The 19,330-nt window shown below is 55.8% G+C and overlaps 1 protein-coding gene across 3 annotated transcripts in view; it reads right to left on the bottom strand.

Moving 5' to 3' along the window:
* Positions 1-19,330, bottom strand: part of BICRA (BRD4 interacting chromatin remodeling complex associated protein) — a 73,665-nt gene that overhangs the window by 5,965 nt on the left and 48,370 nt on the right. Inside the window, exons 2-8 of one of the 3 annotated variants that reach the window (XM_052655687.1) lie at positions 17,446-17,546; positions 15,494-15,539; positions 15,354-15,396; positions 13,200-13,265; positions 9,374-11,335; positions 8,648-8,824; positions 67-711 (exon numbers count right to left, since the gene is read on the bottom strand). In XM_052655687.1, the coding sequence (XP_052511647.1) occupies positions 67-711; positions 8,648-8,824; positions 9,374-11,335; positions 13,200-13,265; positions 15,354-15,396; positions 15,494-15,534 (2,934 nt within the window). In that variant the 5' untranslated portion in view covers positions 15,535-15,539; positions 17,446-17,546. The remainder of the gene's footprint in view (positions 1-66; positions 712-8,647; positions 8,825-9,373; positions 11,336-13,199; positions 13,266-15,353; positions 15,397-15,493; positions 15,540-17,445; positions 17,547-19,330) is intronic. The other 2 variants (XM_052655688.1, XM_052655689.1) reach the window with 2 other exon arrangements.

Here is a 19,330-nt window from a genome sequence, read left to right as displayed (position 1 = left end):
GAATCGGATCGGCGGGGAGGGCGGGGCTGCGACGTGGGCGGTGGGCCGGCCCCTGCCTCCAATTACCTGGTGAAATCTTTCGAGAAGAGCCTTCGGCTGGGGCAGCGCCGGGAATGGGGTGGTCACCATCTGGAAGGTCCGAGGAGGCGGTGGGGGGGGCGCTGCGGGCTCAGGGACCAGGTGGAGGGTCGGAGGGGGCGTGGGGGACTTGTGGGGCCCCTGGCTGGGCGGGTACTGCAGCTGGAAGTCAGGCGGCGTGGGGGCTGACAGCCGGGAAGACGTCTCGGAGGAGGAGGCGGAGGCGGCCCCGACAGTGGAGGTGGAGGCCGGAGGGAGGTGGGGGGCAGGGGCCAGTGGCCCCTCCAGGGGCTGGGATGGGGGTCGCAGCGGAGGCTGGGGCGGGCCTGGGGCGGTGGGGGCCGGGGTGCTTGCAGCAGGGGCGCCGCCCAGCTGGTTCTGGATGACAAAGATGCCAGGCAGGGTAGGGGGGGCCTGGGGAGGAGGGCAAGGGTGCAGGGCGGGCTCTGAGGGGGGGCGGGACAAGCTCTGCGGCTGGGAGGGAGGGCGGGAGTGGGGGCGGGACGGGGGACGGGAGGGGGGCCGGGCGGGGTGAGGGGACGGCAGGTGGGGGCTGTCCCCCAGGGGGGCCTGGTGAGGTAGTGACGGGGAGGAGGAGGGGCCAGGGCCCTTCAGCGGAGCTGCCGCGGGGATCTGGGCAGGGGAGGGAGGGAGAGGGGAAGGGGCGGGGGTCAGAACCAACCTTGGCTCTCCTGGCCCCAAGACGCTGGGGACCCCTGCCGCTCCCACCCGGAAGCCCCGCCCCCTTCTTGGCCACCCCTTGTCCTGATCCCCGCCGCCACCATCCTTCTCATCACCCCACCTCCGTCCCCAACCTTGCACCTGCCCCCCACCCCCTACCTGTCCACCTACCTCGTTCCCTCAACCTATCCCTTCTCGACCCACCCATCTGCCCCCCCCAACTCCGTACCTCTGCCTTCTGATCTCCCCTCTGCCCCCCAGACCCCCCTCCCCACCCCAGAGGAAGGCGAGCTCTGCAGGCTTTGGGGGCAGCAGCGGAGGAAGCAGTGGCGGCGGGAGCACCACACCAGCTGCCAGCGGCAGGTAGGCAGAGGGGACCAGGGAGCAGAGCACAGCAGCAAGTGCGGGGGGGTGGGGGGGGGCGCCGGGCCGACGGGCCAGCTGACCCAGGAGAACAGACATCAGCAGGGAGACCAGGCTGCTGCGAACTGGGGGTGGGGGTGGGGACCGACGGCTGAGGAGGGCACGCTGGGGATGGGGGAGCCGCTGGGGACGGGGGAGCCAGGGATGGGGACGGAAACCAAGGGTCAAGGTCAGGGTCGGGTCCCCCTGGATGCCAGCACATGAGTTACGAGTCCCCTTCTAAGTGTCCATGACCTGTACCTGTGGGGTCATGGCTGCATGCCTACCTGGAGGTCGTGGGAACCTACAGGTACGGGTGTGTGTGCGTGCATGCGTGTGTGTGTGTGTGTGTGTGTGTGTGTATCAGGCTTGCATATGCAATCTAAGCACTAGTCTGTAACACGTACACAGTGACCTCACCTAAAACACACCTCAGTCAGGGCGTCCTTCTCCCCCTGAAGGTCACCTAAAGGTGACCTCTCCAAGAACCTCAAACCTCAGCAGCTGCTATTGAACCATGGGCAACAGCTGGGCACCCAATACTGAACTGGCACCTCTCTGCTCTGGGTCACAGAATCTACCCCCCCACCAACAGCACCCACTGACCCAGTGCTTGCAGCTGGGAACGTGTACCCACTCATGGGCTCTCTCCATGGTCCTGAGAACTGTGATCATATCCGACCCACTTCACAGATGAGACATTGAGGCCAGGGAACCAAAATGACCAGTCCAAATGATACAAATGAACTTACAACACAGAAAGAGACCCATAGACTTAAAAACCTAACCTACTGTTTCCTGGGGGTGGGGGGAGGGGCAGGGGGAAGGGGATTGGGAGGAGTTTGGGAAGGTCATGTACACACTGCTATATTCAAAATAGATAATCAACAAGGACCTACTGTAGAGCACAGGGAACTCTGCTCAGTGATATGTGGCAGCCTGGATGAGAGGGGAGTTTGGGGGAGGATAGATGCATGTACATGTATGGCTGCTCACCTGAAACTATCACTGAGTTGTTAATCGGCTATACTCCAATACAAAATAAAAAGTTTAAAGTTTGGAAATAAATAAATAAATATTAAGTGAAACAAAACAGAAGAGCCTTGAGTGGACCTGGTAATCTCGCCTGCAGGAATTCGTGATCAGGAACATTCAGGCTGTTGCTCACAGGGCTGGCCACCGTGGGACTATTTACAACAGAGAAAACCAGAGAAGAAAGCTGGTGGGAGCCGCAGGCGAAGAGCTGACAGTGAGGACCAAGGGAACTGTCCCGCTTGGCACTCTCCCTCCTAAGCACAGACTTCAGAGGGCACGGTGAAGTGGCAACACAGACCAGATGCTGAGTGTGAGAAGGACAGCGATCCACGACATGATTGCTAGACAGCTGGCTGCACCGCATTATGGACGGTGAAATTGATAACAGTATTGTCGCAACGCTAGATGCACTGGATCTGATGACTGCGGTGGTTGAGAGGATGCTCTTATTCTCAAAGACAGAAATAATCAGATCAAAATATGAAGGGGGTGCAGAAGCATGATGTCTGCAATTGGCTCTCAAATGATTCAGGAAAAGAAAAAAGGATACATGTTGAGAGGGCCATGGCTAAAGCTAATGTGGCCAAATATTTACAGTGGTTAAATCTGGGGTGGCCCCCAGCGATCCCCGCCTCCCTGTTTTCAGGCTCCAATCAGGGGTGGCCCCCAGCAATCCCCGCCTCCCTGTTTTCAGGCTCCAATCAGGGGTGGCCCCCAACAATCCCCGCCCCCCTGTTTTCAGGCTCCAATCAGGGGTGGCCCTCAGCAATCCCCGCCTCCCTGTTTTCAGGCTCCTCCCCCACTATACCAGGGTTGGTCTCCGCAGCCATAGGAACTCAGCAGAAGTGATCACGTGTCACTTCCACGATTAAGTTATAAAAAAGACTGGCTTCTCTCCTGGGCAGCTCCCTTGCTCTTTTTCTAGTCGATTATGCGCTCAGGGGAAGCCGACTGTGGATCATGTTGTGAGCTGCCCTTCGGGGAGGCCTCAGTTTCTCTCTACGTAGGCCCTCTCTCCCACCAGCAGCCCTACCAGTGCACCATCTTTGTAGTTGCTACTCTGGCTGCGCAGTGCGGTATGTGGAATCCTAGTTCCCTGACCAGGGATCGAACCCTCACCCCCTGCAGCAGAAACACAGAGCCTTAACCACTGGGCCACCAGGGAAGTCCCACGAGTGCAGCATCTTGGAAGCAGACTGTCCAGCCTGGTCAAGCCTTCAGATGACAGACAGCCCTGGCCGATACCTTGACTATAATCTCCCAAAAGATCACAAACCAGAACTCCCAGTTAATCTGCTTCCAGATTCCTCATACTTAGAAATCATGTGAGGTAAGTTAATGTTTGTTGTTTCAAGCCGCTCAGTTTAACAACAGGTAACTAAAACTTCTGGTTATAGTAAAGAATTCACATGGGTATTATACCCACATTCTAGTCTTACAACTTTGCTATATATTTGAAACAACCTAAAAATGAAAAGCTTAAAAATAACCCAAAAATTGAAAAATATTTTTAAAAATTCTCATCCTCAATAAAAATACAGGGACAAATACTCACACACTCCCCCTAAACCAAGTCAAGAAGCAACTGACATACTGGGGGAAATAGTGAGAGTCCCTTGGAAACTGGTCAATCCTAAAGGAAATAACCCTGAATATTCATTGGAAGGACTGATCCTGTAGCTGAAACTCCAATACTTAGGACACCTGATGCGAAGAACCCATTCATTAGAAAAGACCCTGACACTGGGAAAGATTGAAGGCAGGAGAAGGGGACGACAGAGGATGAGATGGTGGATGGGATCACTGACTCGACAGACGTGTTTGAGCAAGCTCTAGGAGACGGGGAAGGACAGGGAAGTCTGGTGTGCTGCAGTCCATGGGGCCGCAAAGAGTCAGACACGAGTTAGTGACTGAACAACAACATAGCCTAGACAAAGCTCATCTCTCTCATATAAAAAGAGGCTCTGGAAATCACTAAGAATAACAAGCAGTGAGACAAATGGGGGCAGAGGATATGATCAGACACAGTGCAGAAAAAACAACACAAAAGGCTTAAATACGTCAAGAGATGCTCAACCTCCCTTGTAATAAGAGAGATGCAGATTGAAGGTGCCCTATGGAGCCAAGTTCAGGCACACATTACAAATAAGTCCTATGTCTCATAAAGGCACTCGCACGTTGCCCATGGGAGTCTAAACTGGCACCATTTACTACAGCCTCAGAGGAATGCAATTCAGCAGCTGCTGTGCAAATTCTAAGTGCTCCTGTGCTTTGATCCAGCAAACAGGCTTCTGGGAAGTGACCAGAGAGATACACGTACATGAGATGACGGATGTTTACTGCAGCTCTGTGTGAAGGACCAAAGCCTCGACGTGGTCTAAGGGCATCAGGACAGCATGTCCGAGGATGAAAGCCCATCCAGCCCCATCTACACAAAGGAATACTTCTCCACTGTAACAAAGGACCAAGGAAATGCTACCCAAGTACATGGATAATGTGCTACCTGCTGGGTAGAGAGAAATATTAACCTATACTTGCACAAGGTTGTATATGCACAGAGCTGGAAGAAAATACAAAAAAGTAAGTGCTGAGGCTATGGGGAGGGGTTGGGAATAAAGGATGGGGTGGGGTACTTCCCCTCATACTTCAAAAATCCTTTTTGGAACTTCCCTGGCTGTCCAGTGGTTAAGACTCTGGGCTTCCACTGCAACAGGTTCAATCCCTGGTCAGGGAACTAAGATCCCACACACCACAGATAAAAAGAAAAAAAGATTAAAAAAAAAAAAAGCTTTCTCATGATTGAACCATGTGAATATACTACCTAATGTCAAAAGGGACAAATGTTTGAAATGGATGAGAAGAAGAAAAGCAAGGCTAAAAGAAGACTTCATACTAAAAATGTTGCCAGCAGCTTCTGCACACTGGTATTTCGGGTGATTTGTTTTTCTTCTTAGTTCTTTTCTGTATTTTTTAAATCCTCTAGAGAAGCATGAAATTATTTTTATAATTACATTTTTTTTAAGCTCCCACATGAGTGGACTGTTTACTGAGAGATTCCAACTGCCCGTGGGGAGATGGGAAGACATTCGAATCAAGCAGAATTTGAAAGCACAGGAGTGGGGGGGCATGCATTTTCCCCTGTGGCGGGCAATGAGTGGGTCGCTGATCTAGGGTTGAGGAGGCTGACAGAGGCCTTTACCAGCAAGAACCTCATGAAGGACCAGCTGGATTGGTCCATAACATGCTTGGGCAGTGCGTACTGTCAACCCTCCATATCCACAGGGGCTCACCCCATCAGATACCAAAATCCAAGGATGCTCAAGTCTTTTATACCAATGGTGCAGTATTTGCATATAACCTACGCACAACCTTTCGTATATTTTAAATCACCTCTAGATTACCTACGATACCTAATAAATGGCGCTAGTGGTAAAGAACCCACCTGCCCATGCCAGAAACATAAGGGACATGCATTCAATCCCTGGGTTGGGAAGATCCCCTGGAGGAGGGCATGGCTACCCACTCCAGTATTCTTGCCTGAAGAATCCCATGGACAGAGGAGCCTGGCGGGCTACAATCTATGGGGTTGCAAAGAGTCAGACATGACTGACGTGACTTAGCACGCGTGCACAATGCCAATGCTATGGAAGTAGTTGTCTGCATATTCAAATGGGGCTTTTTGGAACTTTCTGGAATATTTTCCCCCGAATATTTTCCATCCACTGGTGGTTGAATCCAGAAGAGCAGAATCTGCAGATTCGGAGGGGCAACTGGATACCCTCCGATGCAGCAATTCTATTTTTAGACATTCACCCTATGGGCATTCTCACGCACGTGCAAAGCCCGGTATGAGAATATGGACGGGAATGTTTGTTAGCGATTCCGTGGGACTGGATACCTTAAGTGTTCACCAGTAGGGGACTGAATAAGTGAAGTCTTGCACATCTACATAATAATAAAATAAAGATCTCAAAAGGTTTGGCAGACTAAGGCCCAGAAGCCAAATGTGGCCTGCTGCCCGCTTGGCCCAACCATTTTGGACGGCCCGCAAGCTAAGAATAGTTTTATGCTTTTAAATGGTTGAAAAGACATTAGAGAAGAAGAATATTCTTTGACTCGGGACACTGATAGGAGATTCAAATTTCAGGCTTTATGGGAGCTCACCCACGCTCATTCATTCATCTAGAGCCATTTCTAGGCTATAGTGACAGTCCTGCAAAGCCTAAAACCTTTACTACTAGCCCTTCATGGAAAGTTCGCCGGGCTTCTCCCTCACGCTCCGGGCCTTCCGACATGTTGGCCCTGTTGAAGCACTTTACATACACTGATTCATTTACTCCTCACAACAGCCACTGTCCTCAAACCCATTTGTCAGGTCAGGAAGTTGAGGCCCAGGGAGGTTAAGGGGCTTGGGGGAGGTACCATCTTGGTACTGTTGGTCACCCAAGGAGCGAGTCCAGACAAGCACCTGCAGGGTGTGTGTAGATCACATACGGGCCTTGCCCCGGCTCTCAACCACAGCACTCAGAAGAAGGGCTCCTACCAGCCCCGAGTTCCAGCTGAGGATGGAAGGCTGGGAGAGGGGACTGCCCTTGCCCCAGGGACCCAGGCCCACGTCTGACCACCCTAGAAACAGTACTTTCAACCTGAGTCTCTCACAGTCCAGGTGGCCCCTGGCCTCTGCCCTTCCTCCCTGTGTAGAGATGACCTGAGGAAATCTTGGCCCCCTGTCCCTCTGGACTGACCCGCGCCTGATGCCACAAACACAACAGCTAAAACAAGCGTTTGTTGTTGAGTTGCTGAGCCACGTCCAACTCTTTTGTGATCCCCATGGACTGAAGCCTGCCAGGTTCCTCTCTGTCCATGGGATTTCCCAGACAAGAATACTGGAGTTGGTTGTCATTTCCTTCTTCAGAGGCTCTTCCTAACCTAGGGATCGAACTCGCCTCTCCTGCACTGGCAGGCAGGTTCTTTACCACCGAGCCACCCAGGAGGTCCCCAGGTAATAGTAACAATAGCAAATATTTTTGGACTGCTTATTCTGTGCAAAGCACATAGCAACTCGGTTACTCATCCTAGTAGACGTATAAAGAAACTACTATCCCCATTTTCCAGATGTAGTAGAGGTTCAGCAGTTACAGGGACTTGCCCAGGGTTAGCACAAGGCCTGGCACATACTTAGCATTCTCTTTTCCCTAAACAACAGTTGATGGAATGAAGAAGCTGGTTGCTTCCAGTCACGTGGTGAGTAGCAGAGTCTGAGAGTGAAATCACGGCTATTGACGGCCAAAGCGCAGCGGATTTCTGCCTGCCTGGCCCTCGTTCATCTTATTTCCTCCTCTTCTGCCTGTCCTAATCTACCTACCCATGGATCCTTTCTGAACAAGTGCAACATCTATACCTCCAGAATAAAAGGGGCCCATCCTAACCTCTCATAAGCTGATGCGCTGATGACTCATAGGAGACAAAGTCTATTTCTCTAATATGTAAAGAGTTTCTACAAACCAACAAGAAAATGACCAGCAACTCAAATTTGAAAATGGCCACGTGTATGAACAGATAACTCTACAGAAAACACAAATAACTCTAAAACTCTAAATCTATAAAAACCTGCCCTCATTTACAGTAAAAGAAATACAAATTAGAACAAGATACTGTTTTTTAATTACCCAAGTGGCCAAGTTCAATATCACTTGAGGGTGGGGGCAAACAACCAGAGATCATATACTGATCAACCACAGATAATCCATTAACCCAATTTATACTCTACAGGGAGCAATTTGGCAATATTTGTCACAGTTATAAATGCACATGCTCTCAGACCTAGCGATGTCCTTTTAGAATTTATCCTACAAAGAGACATATGTACAGAGTTGTACTTCGCGGCCTTGCTCATCTGACAGCTAAAGACCAAAAGTGACCTAAATTCCCAACAACAAGATCTGGTTACATAAAGAGCACCCACACACAATGGAATACTATGCAATCATGTAAAAGAGTGAAGTACAGTCCCCAAGATGAACTTCTAAATGATAAAAGGTGCAGAATGCATGTAGAGTATTGCTTTCATTTTCGTAAAAATGGAAGGAAAAGAACTCCGTTGTCTTTTTGTTTGTCTCTTCGTGGGAAAGGAATGAAAAAAACCCTCTTGGGGAGGGAAAGCCAGGCTTGAATCTAGACCTCTTAGTGTCTTCCTCTAAATGTGAGCTACTTATCCAGACAGAAAAATGATCATTCTAGGACCTAACTATGCATCCCTGACTAGAGTGTGGTCTCAAGCATCCACGGCCCTCGGGAAACATCTGGGGAGCCAAGGGGAGCACCGCTTCCCAAGCCAGTGAAACAGAGAGGCAGGCAGGACAGCCAGAGAGCACGTGGAGGGCGGGGGGGGAGGCAGGGCGAGGGGCAGGGCTGGTCTGCGCTGGGACAGAGGCTGCTGGGGTTCGTCTACCTGGGGGGCCGGCACCGGGGAGGCCTGGCTGTCGGGGGCCTGAGGGCCAAGGCCAGTTCCTTTGGCGACAGGGGTGGTCGGGGCTGGGTCTTGGGCGGGAGGCGGGGCGCTGACTATGACCGAGGCGGGCACGGAGAGGTGGGGGCCCTCTGTGGAGAGGGGCTGCTGGCTCCTCTCCTGCAACGGGCAGCCCACAGTGGGTCAGAGGCCACCCCCACAGACCCGAGCCCTCCACACCCCGACTTCCAGCCCCCGCAGGTGCTTTGGAGAAGAGGGTGGTGGGAATCAGTTGGGAGGTACCCAGAGGCTAGATGCCGAAGTCAGGGGATTGGGAGCCCCAGGGTCCAGAGGGCGTGACCTGGGGTAGCTCAGTCCCCTCAGTTCTGTGAGTCATCTTCAGCTCCACCCCAGCATCCATCTCTCCCGCCCCATCTGTCTGTCTGTCCATCCGTGTATCGCCCACTCTCTCTCTTGGACCCTTCTCCAACCCTCCAGCAAGAGGGCAGCCTTTCTCTCTGTCCCTCCCTTTGTCTCTCTGTCCTGGTCAGTCAGCTGGGCCCTGTCCCCCCGGGACCTCCTCTGAGCGACCTGGGGCAGGGGTGGCAGCTCTGGGCACCCTTCCTGACCCCCGGGCCCCTCCCCACCTGCTGCTTCAACCACATCCGGTTCCAGCTCCAGGCCCCCCTCCATGCGGGCCCCTTCCCCTGCCCCGGCGGCCCTGGTTACCTGGGGCAGAAACATCTGCAGGGAGTCCTGAGTGAGGACGGCCGTGGGGGCAGCAGAGGGAGGCTGCCCCAGGACAATCTTCTCTGGGCTGGACACCAGGCCCGGGCTGGGCTGCGGGGTGGTGGCCTGAGCTGGGGCGGTGGCCTGTGGGGTCGGGGCCTGTGGTGGCGGCGGCTGCTGTTGTTGCTGCGGCTGCTGGAGGCCCAGAGGCAGTGGGGTGCTGACTGTGGGGGGCGCCTGGGGCGCTGTCTGCACCGTGAGGACAGGTGTGGCCTCCCCGGCGGCTGGGGTGGCGGGCTGCACCAGACCATCGGAGGTGTTGAGCATGGCCACGGCGCTGGGGGGCAGGGTGACCCCCTGGAGGACGGTGGTGGCGGCCGGCCCGGCAGCAGCTGGCTGACTCTGCGTGGGCAGGCTGCCAGCGGCCAGCGACACGGGCATCTGGAAGAGCGCTGGCTGGCCCACCTGGATGGGGGCGGCCGAGAGAATGTGGGCGGCGCTGTGGGCCCCCGAGTGGGGGGCCAGCACGGGGCCCAGGCTCAGCGGGCCCGCCAGGTTCTGGTTGGTGAGGATGGGGTTGGCGATGAGCTGTCCGCCTGCATGGGGGGCCGCGGCTGCCAGGATCTGCCCACCCACGTTGGCCGGCAGGGCTGAGAGCGGCTGGGGGAGCTGGACCGCCGACGTGCCAGGCAGCAGGAACTGGTTCTGGCCTGGAAGCATGTGCTGGGCGGGGATGACGATGCTGCTGCCTTGGTTTAGGAGGTGCACGCTCATGGGCTTGCTCAGCGTCCCGGGGGGCTGCGGGGGGGCCGCCCCCGTGGTGGTGGCCGGAGGCGGCTTGAAGACGTTGGCCTGGAGGGCAGGTGCCGGGAAGCCCGACAGCACCACGTTCTGGCCAGCCTTGCCCGCCGCCATGAAAGTCAGGTTCTGGGGAGCCTTGGGTGGCTGCGGGAGGGCCCCAGCCTCACCCTGGATGGTGAGCGTGGCGCCCGCGGGGGCAAACGGCTTGGTCAGCTGGTAGACCTTGGGGGGCAGCACGCCAGCAGGCTTGGGCTGGATGGGCGTGGGTGTGCGGTGCAGAATGACATTGGGCGCTTGAACCAGCGGCGATGTGCCCAGGCCGGGGGCCACTGCCAGCGGCTGTCCTGAGGGCGCCCCACTGGCCGCCGCCGGGGCAGCTCCCGCCCCTCCGAACACCGAGTTCCCATTGAGCGTGGTGGCCACAGCGGCAGGGAGGTTCTTCTGGAGGACCAGGCCGGCCCCCTGGGGTGAGACGCCGGCTGATGCCAGGGTCACTGGCTCCGAAGGGCCAGCCGCTGAGGCCAGGTAGCCGCTGACGGGCACCTGCTTGGCCAGGAGCTGGGAGGTGGGTGGGTTGAGAGCCATGACGGGTTGGCCGACCACCTGGATGGGGGCCAGGCCGAGCGTGGCTGCTGCGGCACCCCCAGGGCTGCCGTTGGGCAGGCCCTGGAGGCCCGGGATGGGCTGCAGGGTCACGTTGCCCAGGCCCACAGGCTGCAGGAAGGGCTGGACGCTCAAGGCTTTGCTGACCACGTCCTGCGGTGGCACCAGGGCCTGGTGGGTCAGCACAGTGGGCGGGGCCTGCAGCCCCAGCAGGTCGGCACCCCCCGAGAAGAGTGCCTGGGGTCCTGTGGCCACGGCAGCAGCCCCTCCGGCCCCCGCCGGGCCGGCCCCACTGTCTGCAGGCTGCAGGGTGGGTAGCTGGAAGGGGCCCAGGTCCAGCTCGGCCTCAGCCTCAAGTGTCTGCTCGGTGATGTTGGCCTCCTGGAGGCTCTGCTGGAGAATGTCACAGGGCTGGTCGGCACCCCCCGCGCCCCCGCCGCCACCCCCGGCCGCGGGCGAGTCCAGGATGTCATCTTCCAGGAAGTCGAGGTCCACACTGGGGGCCGGCTGGCTGGGCTCTGGGTTCAAATGGTTGCCAGAGGCTTCTTGCACATGGAGCTGGAGATGGGGAAGGTGGAGGGAGGAGAGAGCCCAGGTTAGCAAGGGGCCGGGCCCAGGACACAGCTGAAGCCAAGGGTACCTGATGTTAGGGCAGCAGGGAAAGAAAGAACCTTCTACAAGAAGTGGCTGGACCTGGGTTCAAATCCCAGCTTCGCCAGGGCTGAGCTGGGCACCCCAGGGCTGGCTTAATCCGGCCTGTTTCTTCCCCCATCTGTGCACATCAGCAGAAGGTAACAAAAACCATTTTCTAAACAGCCATACAGGCCCATGATGCTCTTCTGCAATTCCAAAACCCCAAAGGCTCTGAAAACCGTGAATGTTTTGAGAACTTCAGGCTGGAAAGCCCTGACCAGAATGCAACTGATGCTCAGAGGGAAAGGCGTCATTCAGTCACGCAACAGGACTCGCCCTCGGTGTGACCACAGAAAAGTGAGCGTGTTACGTTACACGCAGCACACACGTAGTCAGCACTGCCTTTCCAGCATCTGAAAAACCCCGAATCCCACAACAAGCCTGCCCCAAAAGTTTTGGATCAAGGATCATGGTTCTGTTAAGCACAGGAGCAGCAGCAGCCTTGCCCAGTGCCAAGCACTGTGAGTCTGAGGTTTCTTAAGTGCTTTTCGGATGGTGATCCAGGTCACGAATGTACGATCAATACATGTATGCGTTTTTGAGCAAATATTCCATAAGTAATGAGTACGCTAGCAGCATGGAATACCCACTGATAATGGGTCAAAACTGTTGTTAAAAAGATTCTGAGTTCACGTGGACGGCTCAGAGCAGTACCTGGCACCCGAGAAACACTGTCTATCACTGCTGCTGGCATTACTATTACTGTCTAGGTCGCTGCTGTTAGTAACAGCCCAGGGAGGTGGGCACTGTTCCCTCCTTGCCCCCTAGACTGGGAGGGGGTCACCCCGCTGCCAAGCAGGGGGCATTGCCTGGCGAGACAGGCTACAGCTCAGCCCCCAAACAAAGACCAGGGGTTCTGAGCTCCTAACTGCTAAATGGCTATAACCAAACCTGCCTCCTAGGACGGTTGTGACATTTACTGACATCATGCACGTGAGGTGCTAAGAACCTGACCAGGGTCCTTATAGGTTAAATTAAGACAGGGCGGTGTGGATAAGAATAACGCATACTCTAACCGATCTGTAAGTGTAATAACATGAGAGTACTATTATTTGCTGGGTTCTGGATTTAGGCATGTATGTTACACCAGGTCAATTGTTTGGAATGTGTTATTACGGTGGTTGTGAGGATTAAATGAAAATTACCGTAAAGGGTCTAGCGTATGATAAGTGTTCTGTAAATGACAGTTATGATGACGAAGGAGGGGGTGGGGTAGGGAGAGAAGAGGGGAAGGGAGAGGCCACAGAAGGGGAAGAGGACGGAGCGGCCTGGCACGCAGGAGGTGCTCAATAATGTAGATGCCCACTGCGTGCCCCGCTTTGGGCTTTGCTCATCATCCCTGCTCTCATTTTCAGGTAGAGACGGAGGTCTGTATCAGTGGATCTTCTTCCCCGGCTGAGCCAGGACAAGACCCCCAAGATGCCCCTGTCCCCATTCCTCAGGGGCCAGCCTCAGCCTCCATGCCAGCGCTATAGCAGCTGATCCCTAAGGCCAGGGACCCAGGAACCGCACCTCCTTCTCTGAGGCACAGCCTGGAGGTAGGGGAGGTATCTGGCAGCTTCGGCCTCACCTGCACGCCACTCTGCTCTCAGTGACTACGCCCCAGCCCCTCACTGGAGGGGCAAAAAGTGCCTCAGGGAATAAGTGAGACGCCCTCCAACCCTCCCCCACTGGCTGCTACCACGGGCGTCCTGCCCACCACCCTCTTCGAGCTCCCACGGCCACTTACCCCAGGACCTTCATAGAAGGCACTTTGGGCCTCCCCGGGATTATCCAGGAGGTCATCACTGTCGAGCTGCAACAAGACCCGCCCCCACCCAAGGTCAAAGGTCAGCTGGGCAGTGGGCCAGCCCACACGCTAGAACAAAAACCAATTTCGTGTTACACGGACACAAAGACAAAGACGAGGTGGGGGTGGGGGGGATGCAGGGGGTAGGGGAGGTTCAAGGGGTACGGGAAACTCCACCTCCAGAAGAGGCCCCAAAGGAAGGGGCTTGGCTGCAAGTTTAAATCCTAAGGCGCCCCCAGCACCACGTCCGAGGCTCCCCGACATGCCTGCCTGGAACTCTAGAATCCTGCCTCCGCACCTTCACCCAAGCAGCACCCCAGGCCTTCACCCTCTGCCTCTTTGGTAACACATCCTGCAGGGCCTGTCACACGTGCCTCCTCCTCCCGACACGTGCCCGTCTGTCCCTTCCTATGAAATCAGTCCTTCCTCTGCACAGCCGCGTTCCCTGGGCGCTGGATGTGTGAGCTGCTCCCATGTCTGGGAGGGCAGGGACCGGTCTCATTCCAGGAGTTTTCCTCAATGCCGAGAACAGGCCTTAAGCGCCCACTGTCCACAGTCGAGCTCCCCAGTTTCTAGCTGATCCCCTTCTAGAACCCTAGACTGGTATGGGGTTGGCCAAAAACTTCATTTGGGTTATCTCATTACATCTTACAGAAACATCCAAACCAACTTTTTTTGGCCAATTCAACATATCTAACTGCTGCCCTCGGACTTCTGGGGTCTGCTCCAAACTCCCAGTCTCAGGGAATGGTACAACCCATTTGGTTGCTCAGGTCAAGTCCAGGAGGCAGTCTGGACACTTCTTCACCATCTAATCCACTGTCAAGTTGAGTGACGCTGCCTTCCCGGCCGACCCCAAAGTCAGCGCCTGGCACCTCCTCCACCGCCTGCCTTGGGGCCCAGGCCACCATCCTCCCATTGCACTTGCCTCTGCTCCACAAATTATTTGATACATCCCCTTGAGGAGTGGAGCTCTTTTCCCTCTCTGAGAGTGTGGGTGGGCATGGTGACTCACTTCCAGTGAATGCAGTGTGACTTCGGAGACTAGGTCATAAGAGGCACTCAGCTTCCTCCTGGCTCTCTCCCCTGGGTCACTTGCTTGGGCAAACCAGCGGCCACGTCATGAGGATGCTCAAGCAATCCTCTGGAGAGGCCCACGTGGCGAGAAGCTGAGGCCTCCAGCTAACAGGCACAGGAGTGGAAGCAGGCCCCCCAGCCCCAGGCAAGCCCCCAGATGACAATGACTCCAACCAATATCCTGAATGCTACTCAGGGGAGACTGCAAGATAGACACCCAGACTGCTCCTCCATTCCCAATCCCTAGAAACTGAGAGCTCTAACAAATGTTATTAGAAGTCAGTTGAAGCCACAACGCGTTGGGATAACTTGTTATGCAGCCCTAGGTAACTGATAGAACCCCTTGTGGCTCAACAGATGTTCCCTCGTCCCCGCTGTGTTCCATTCTCCGGAGTGCAAATAGAATATGCCATGTGGCTGCTTAATAAACTGTCAGAGCTGCCTGTCACATTCAGAATAAAGTCCAAACTCCCCAGTCAAGCTCCTCTAGGCTCTGCATGACCTGGGGATTTTTGTCCACTCCAGTCTCCCCACCTACTAGTTTACCTTTCATCCTGGCCCCACTGGCCTTCTTTCTGTTCCTGGAATGGGTCGGACTTTCCCGCCTTCCCACCTGCTCTCCCCCTGGTCAGAGCACAGTGGGTGCCTCCCTTTGGTCCTTCAGCTTCACCCTCAATGTCGCCTCTCTGCCCACTGCAGCTAACGGAGCCCCTGCCCTTGCCCCCCACCTCCCATTCATTTTCTTCGGATCCTCCTTTGTGGTGCAAAAGTGATGTTGCTATTTCTTCTGCTGCCCGGCGTGGTGCTTTCTACCACTGCCTTTATTAGTCACTGGTTGCTTGTTTACCCAGGAAATGTGTATGGCGTGAGGGCAGGGATTTGCCGTCTCTTTCCCTCTTCGCCGTGAGCTTGGGGCCTGGCTCCTGGAAGGCAGATGTCTACTCAGTGTGGTGGTGGGGGGCTTGACTCACAGCACCCTGCTGCCCTGGGGGATGCCTCGCCCTGCCCAGCACTCACCTTCTCGGATCCATGTAAGAAGTCATTGAGGGCCTGAGGGTCACTGAAAGAGAGAAGGGGAGAGACACTTGAGGAGATGAGGGACAGGGGAGAGGAGGGAGAGTGAGGGGGGAAGGGGTGACGGGAATCCCACTACTCACCAAATCACGTCTAGTAAGCATCTCCCATCCTCATCATCCATCGCCACTGGATGGGGCAGGGTGGGAAGAGGGCGACAGGTTAGACGGTGGCAGCGGGCCAGGACCCTCCCGACAAGGACCATTTCTTGGGGGCCCAGACCCCTGGAGTCTGTGGGCATGGGCGGTGAGGGGGCAAGGCAGGACCCTCCCCACCAGCAGCTCTGACCAGAGAGACACGGCTGCCTTTTCCTCCTCCCTCTGTCCCCCCAGCATCCGGTGATGACAACGATGACGTCAGTCCTGACTAAGTGAGCCCTAATCACGTGTGGGCCCCGTGCCAAGTGCTTCACACACGCTAATGCAGTTAATCCCCAGGGAACCCCTCGAAGTGGGTCTTGCCGCCCCCCAGCTTCGCAGAGGAGTTAATGCAAGAGCAGAGGCTGCGGTTCTCCGTCTCCTGGCTCGCAGAGGTCTGGCCCCCGAGCTTGTGTCTGCCTCCTGAGGGCAGGGCTGGCCCAGTGCGGGCATTGGGGGGCTTGTCCTACACGCGACTGGGTCGGGGGAAAGGCATGAAGGGGCTCAGGTTCTGGGTCCCCGTGGAAGACACATGCAGTGCAGTTCTCACGGAGGGAAAGAGAGGGAGAGGGACCCAGAGGGTGGGCGCTTGGCATCAGAGCAGCCGCCGGAGCCCGGCTGAGCCCATCAGAGTGATGAGGATGAGGACGGCTAACATTTGGCCCATGCTTATCACGTGCCCGCCAGGCACTGTCCCAAGCATTTCACTACTGTTAGCTTGTTCAATCCCCATGGGGAAGGGTACTGTGTGTCCCATTTTATAGCGAGAAAACTGAAGTTCTCTGTGTTTGCCATCCCCCCACCTCCACCCCTCACCTAAGCTTCCATTGCTCCAAACATCCCACCAGGCTTCCAAGTACCCATCTTGCCAAACTTCCACCTCACGGTCCATCTCTCCTGTCTTCCAAACACATCCAACTGATCCATCCTTCCATCTGCCCACACATCCTTCACTCCCAACGATGCAGACAGGACACGAGAAATCACACACAACCCCAGCCCAGAGCCGTGGACTTCTCACCCTCTCTTTTTTCTGTTTTGGTAGGGAGAGCAGGAGTGGTCCTGAACTCACTGAGGAGGATCTACCCCTCCCTACACCTCAAAACATACAAAATCTCACTTGTGCCCTCAGCTGGGTCATGATTCCTCACTCTGACAGATCCTCTGAACTTCCCAATCGCCACCCCAACCCCCAGTAACCTCAACGGCTCTGTGACAGCCTCGGGAGGATCCCCGCATCACTAGTTCAGGGTCTTCTCTGAACTGTGCCTCGGAGGGTCTGATGAAAGCAAAAAGACCCTCTGGCCAGAAACACGCATGTGGGCCAGATATGTTACGCATACTTCTGCATGGGACATGCACACACATATGCACACACGTACACACTTCACGGGCCCCGGGTTACAAGGCCAGTCTAGAACAGAAACATCCATCTTCAGGGCCTCAAACGCCAATCACCCTCCCCTCTAGAGCTGGCCCTGGGCACGGACCCCAGAGAGGCCTTTCCCTTCCAAGACTCTGGCCACACCAGGCATTGGTACAACATACTCTCTCTGGCCTCACATCCCCACCCCCACCCACGCTTCCTTCTTCCCACGCCACCAGCTCCGTGGCCAACGAGCCCCTGCCCTTCCCAACCAGCCCACAGTGGGCAAGGCCTGGCCGGGGAGCAACTGGCAAGATCTGCAGAGCACATGGAGAAGAGGGGGATGTGGGAGGGAGATCCTGCTTCTCCTGTAGATGGCGAGGAGGCAGGGGGCTGGCCCGAATGACCCCGGGGCCCCAGGTTGGGAAGGGTGGGGTGAAGGTTGTGGCTAAGTCAAGGAGGACCATCCCTTCCGTGGAGGAGGTGGGGGACCACAGCCCCTCTGGGAATGAGCCGACGCTTGGCTGGTTACCTGTGCTACAAACGAATCATGAAGGGAAGGAGGGGGTGTCCACTCCAGGTCTACGCGGGGCCCCCAGCTGGGGACTTGGGGAGTGTCCTTTCGGGGGCCAGCTGTGGAGAGAGAGGGAGAGAGAGGCTGTGAGTGGGACCGTCAGTGAAGAGGAGAAAGAAGCAGCCAGAGAGGAGAGGTCAAACCCAAGTGTACAAACCACAGGAAACAACACCGCACATGATCTCACGCGTGGTAAGTGCAGACAAGACCGCCCTGTATCTACCCACACTGCATATGTACATATACACACTCACGCAACAGCATGCAACACCGTACGGCTTAATCCACCGGCTCTTCTGAGCCATCGGCCCTGAGGAAATACAGGGTTAGCTTCCTGCCAGCCTCTGGCCCCATTCTCATCAACCCAGCAACACACCACCTTGGCTATGTGTGTTTCTGTTTAAAGACACCTTGTTGACTATAAATCGGTGAATTACTCACACTAGGCTTGTGGCCAACAGCGCTGTAACTCAGGTATAACTGTTCATCTCCCACGTGCTTTCTCCATAGAGCTCACTGCAGCCTTCCTGCGCTTACGAGCACTGGGTGGCTTTTCACCTCTGTGCAGGAGGGGCCATGTTTAACAGCAAAACCACTTACAAAAAGCACAGAAGTACAAAACAACAGGGCCCTAAGGAGGATGCTTATTGACAGCTGAACTGAGAAGGCAGAGGGTCACCGTGTTCCACCTCCACTGGGGGATGTGCACCGAGAGACTCAAACACTTCAGGACTCTGCACGTGACTGGGAAAGCCCCATACTGGTTTGGGGCTTACTGACGTCAGCGGGTGGGTGGATTAGCAAAATATGGAATCCACGAACACCGAGGGTTGACCTGACGTGATGATGGTGATGACAGCTGCTGATTTTAAGTACTCTGCGTGTTTCCTCTGTGTCACCATCTTGGACTCCCTACGAGGCGGGTGCTCTGCTTAGCCCCATTCTGCAGATGAGGACAGCAAGGCTCCGAATGGTGAGCCATACGCCACCCCCAGATGCCTGCAGTGGTCAGCGGCCAGGCTGGGATCTGAGCCAAGGCAGGCTGACTGCAGAGTCCCCGCCCTTAACCACAATCCCACAGACAGCCCTCTCATCATGCTGTTTCTCTTCAAAATGTGAAGCAAACATGGCCACAGTGTCAAGATAAGACAAAGCTGGGTGACAAGCCTTTGTTAGCATTTTGTGAATGCCTGGGATAGTTCAGATCCAAAGACGTGATAAGGGCGAGTGGATGGAACAGACAGGAGGGACGGGAACTGCTGCTCCTTTTGATGGAGAGTCCCAGACCCCTGGAAAGGTCTAGAAAGCCTCTGTCACAGGACCCTGGAACATGGAGTTCTGGCCCATCTAGGCTGCAGGGGCACTGCCCTGGCCCGGAAGTGATCCCAAGCACCCGCAGCGGCTTTGTGAGAGCCGCCAGCTCCACGTGGGTCCCCCCCTCACCCCTCCTCCCTGCCCCAAGCTTCGGGTGTGGCCCAAGTTCTGCAAACCTCGGACCAGAAGGAGAGCCAGGAGGCGGGTATTTCCTGAACGGAGCTCTCCAAGTGGGACCTGCGGGTGAATGTCCAGCAGGAGGCGCCAGGCTGTGAGAATCTGTCATCTCCGCGTTTTCATTTTGATGGTGACAGCTGCGCAACGGGTGAGGGGGGCTTTCCGGGGAGAGGACAGATCCTGCACTGCGATGGGGCATCAGTTATATGGGGGTTAAAAATCTACAGCTCAGGGCTTCCGTGGTGGCTCAGTGGTAAAGAACCCGCCGGCCAGTGCAGGAGACGTGGGTTCGATCCCCGATCCAGGAAAACCCAGCATACCCTTGCAACCACTGAGCCTGGGCTCTAGAGAC

Source organism: Budorcas taxicolor, chromosome 18 (assembly GCF_023091745.1).
Source record: "Budorcas taxicolor isolate Tak-1 chromosome 18, Takin1.1, whole genome shotgun sequence".
NCBI lineage: Eukaryota > Metazoa > Chordata > Mammalia > Artiodactyla > Bovidae > Budorcas > Budorcas taxicolor.
Note: the sequence above shows the minus strand (reverse complement) of the source record. Positions and strands in the feature narration are given on the sequence as shown.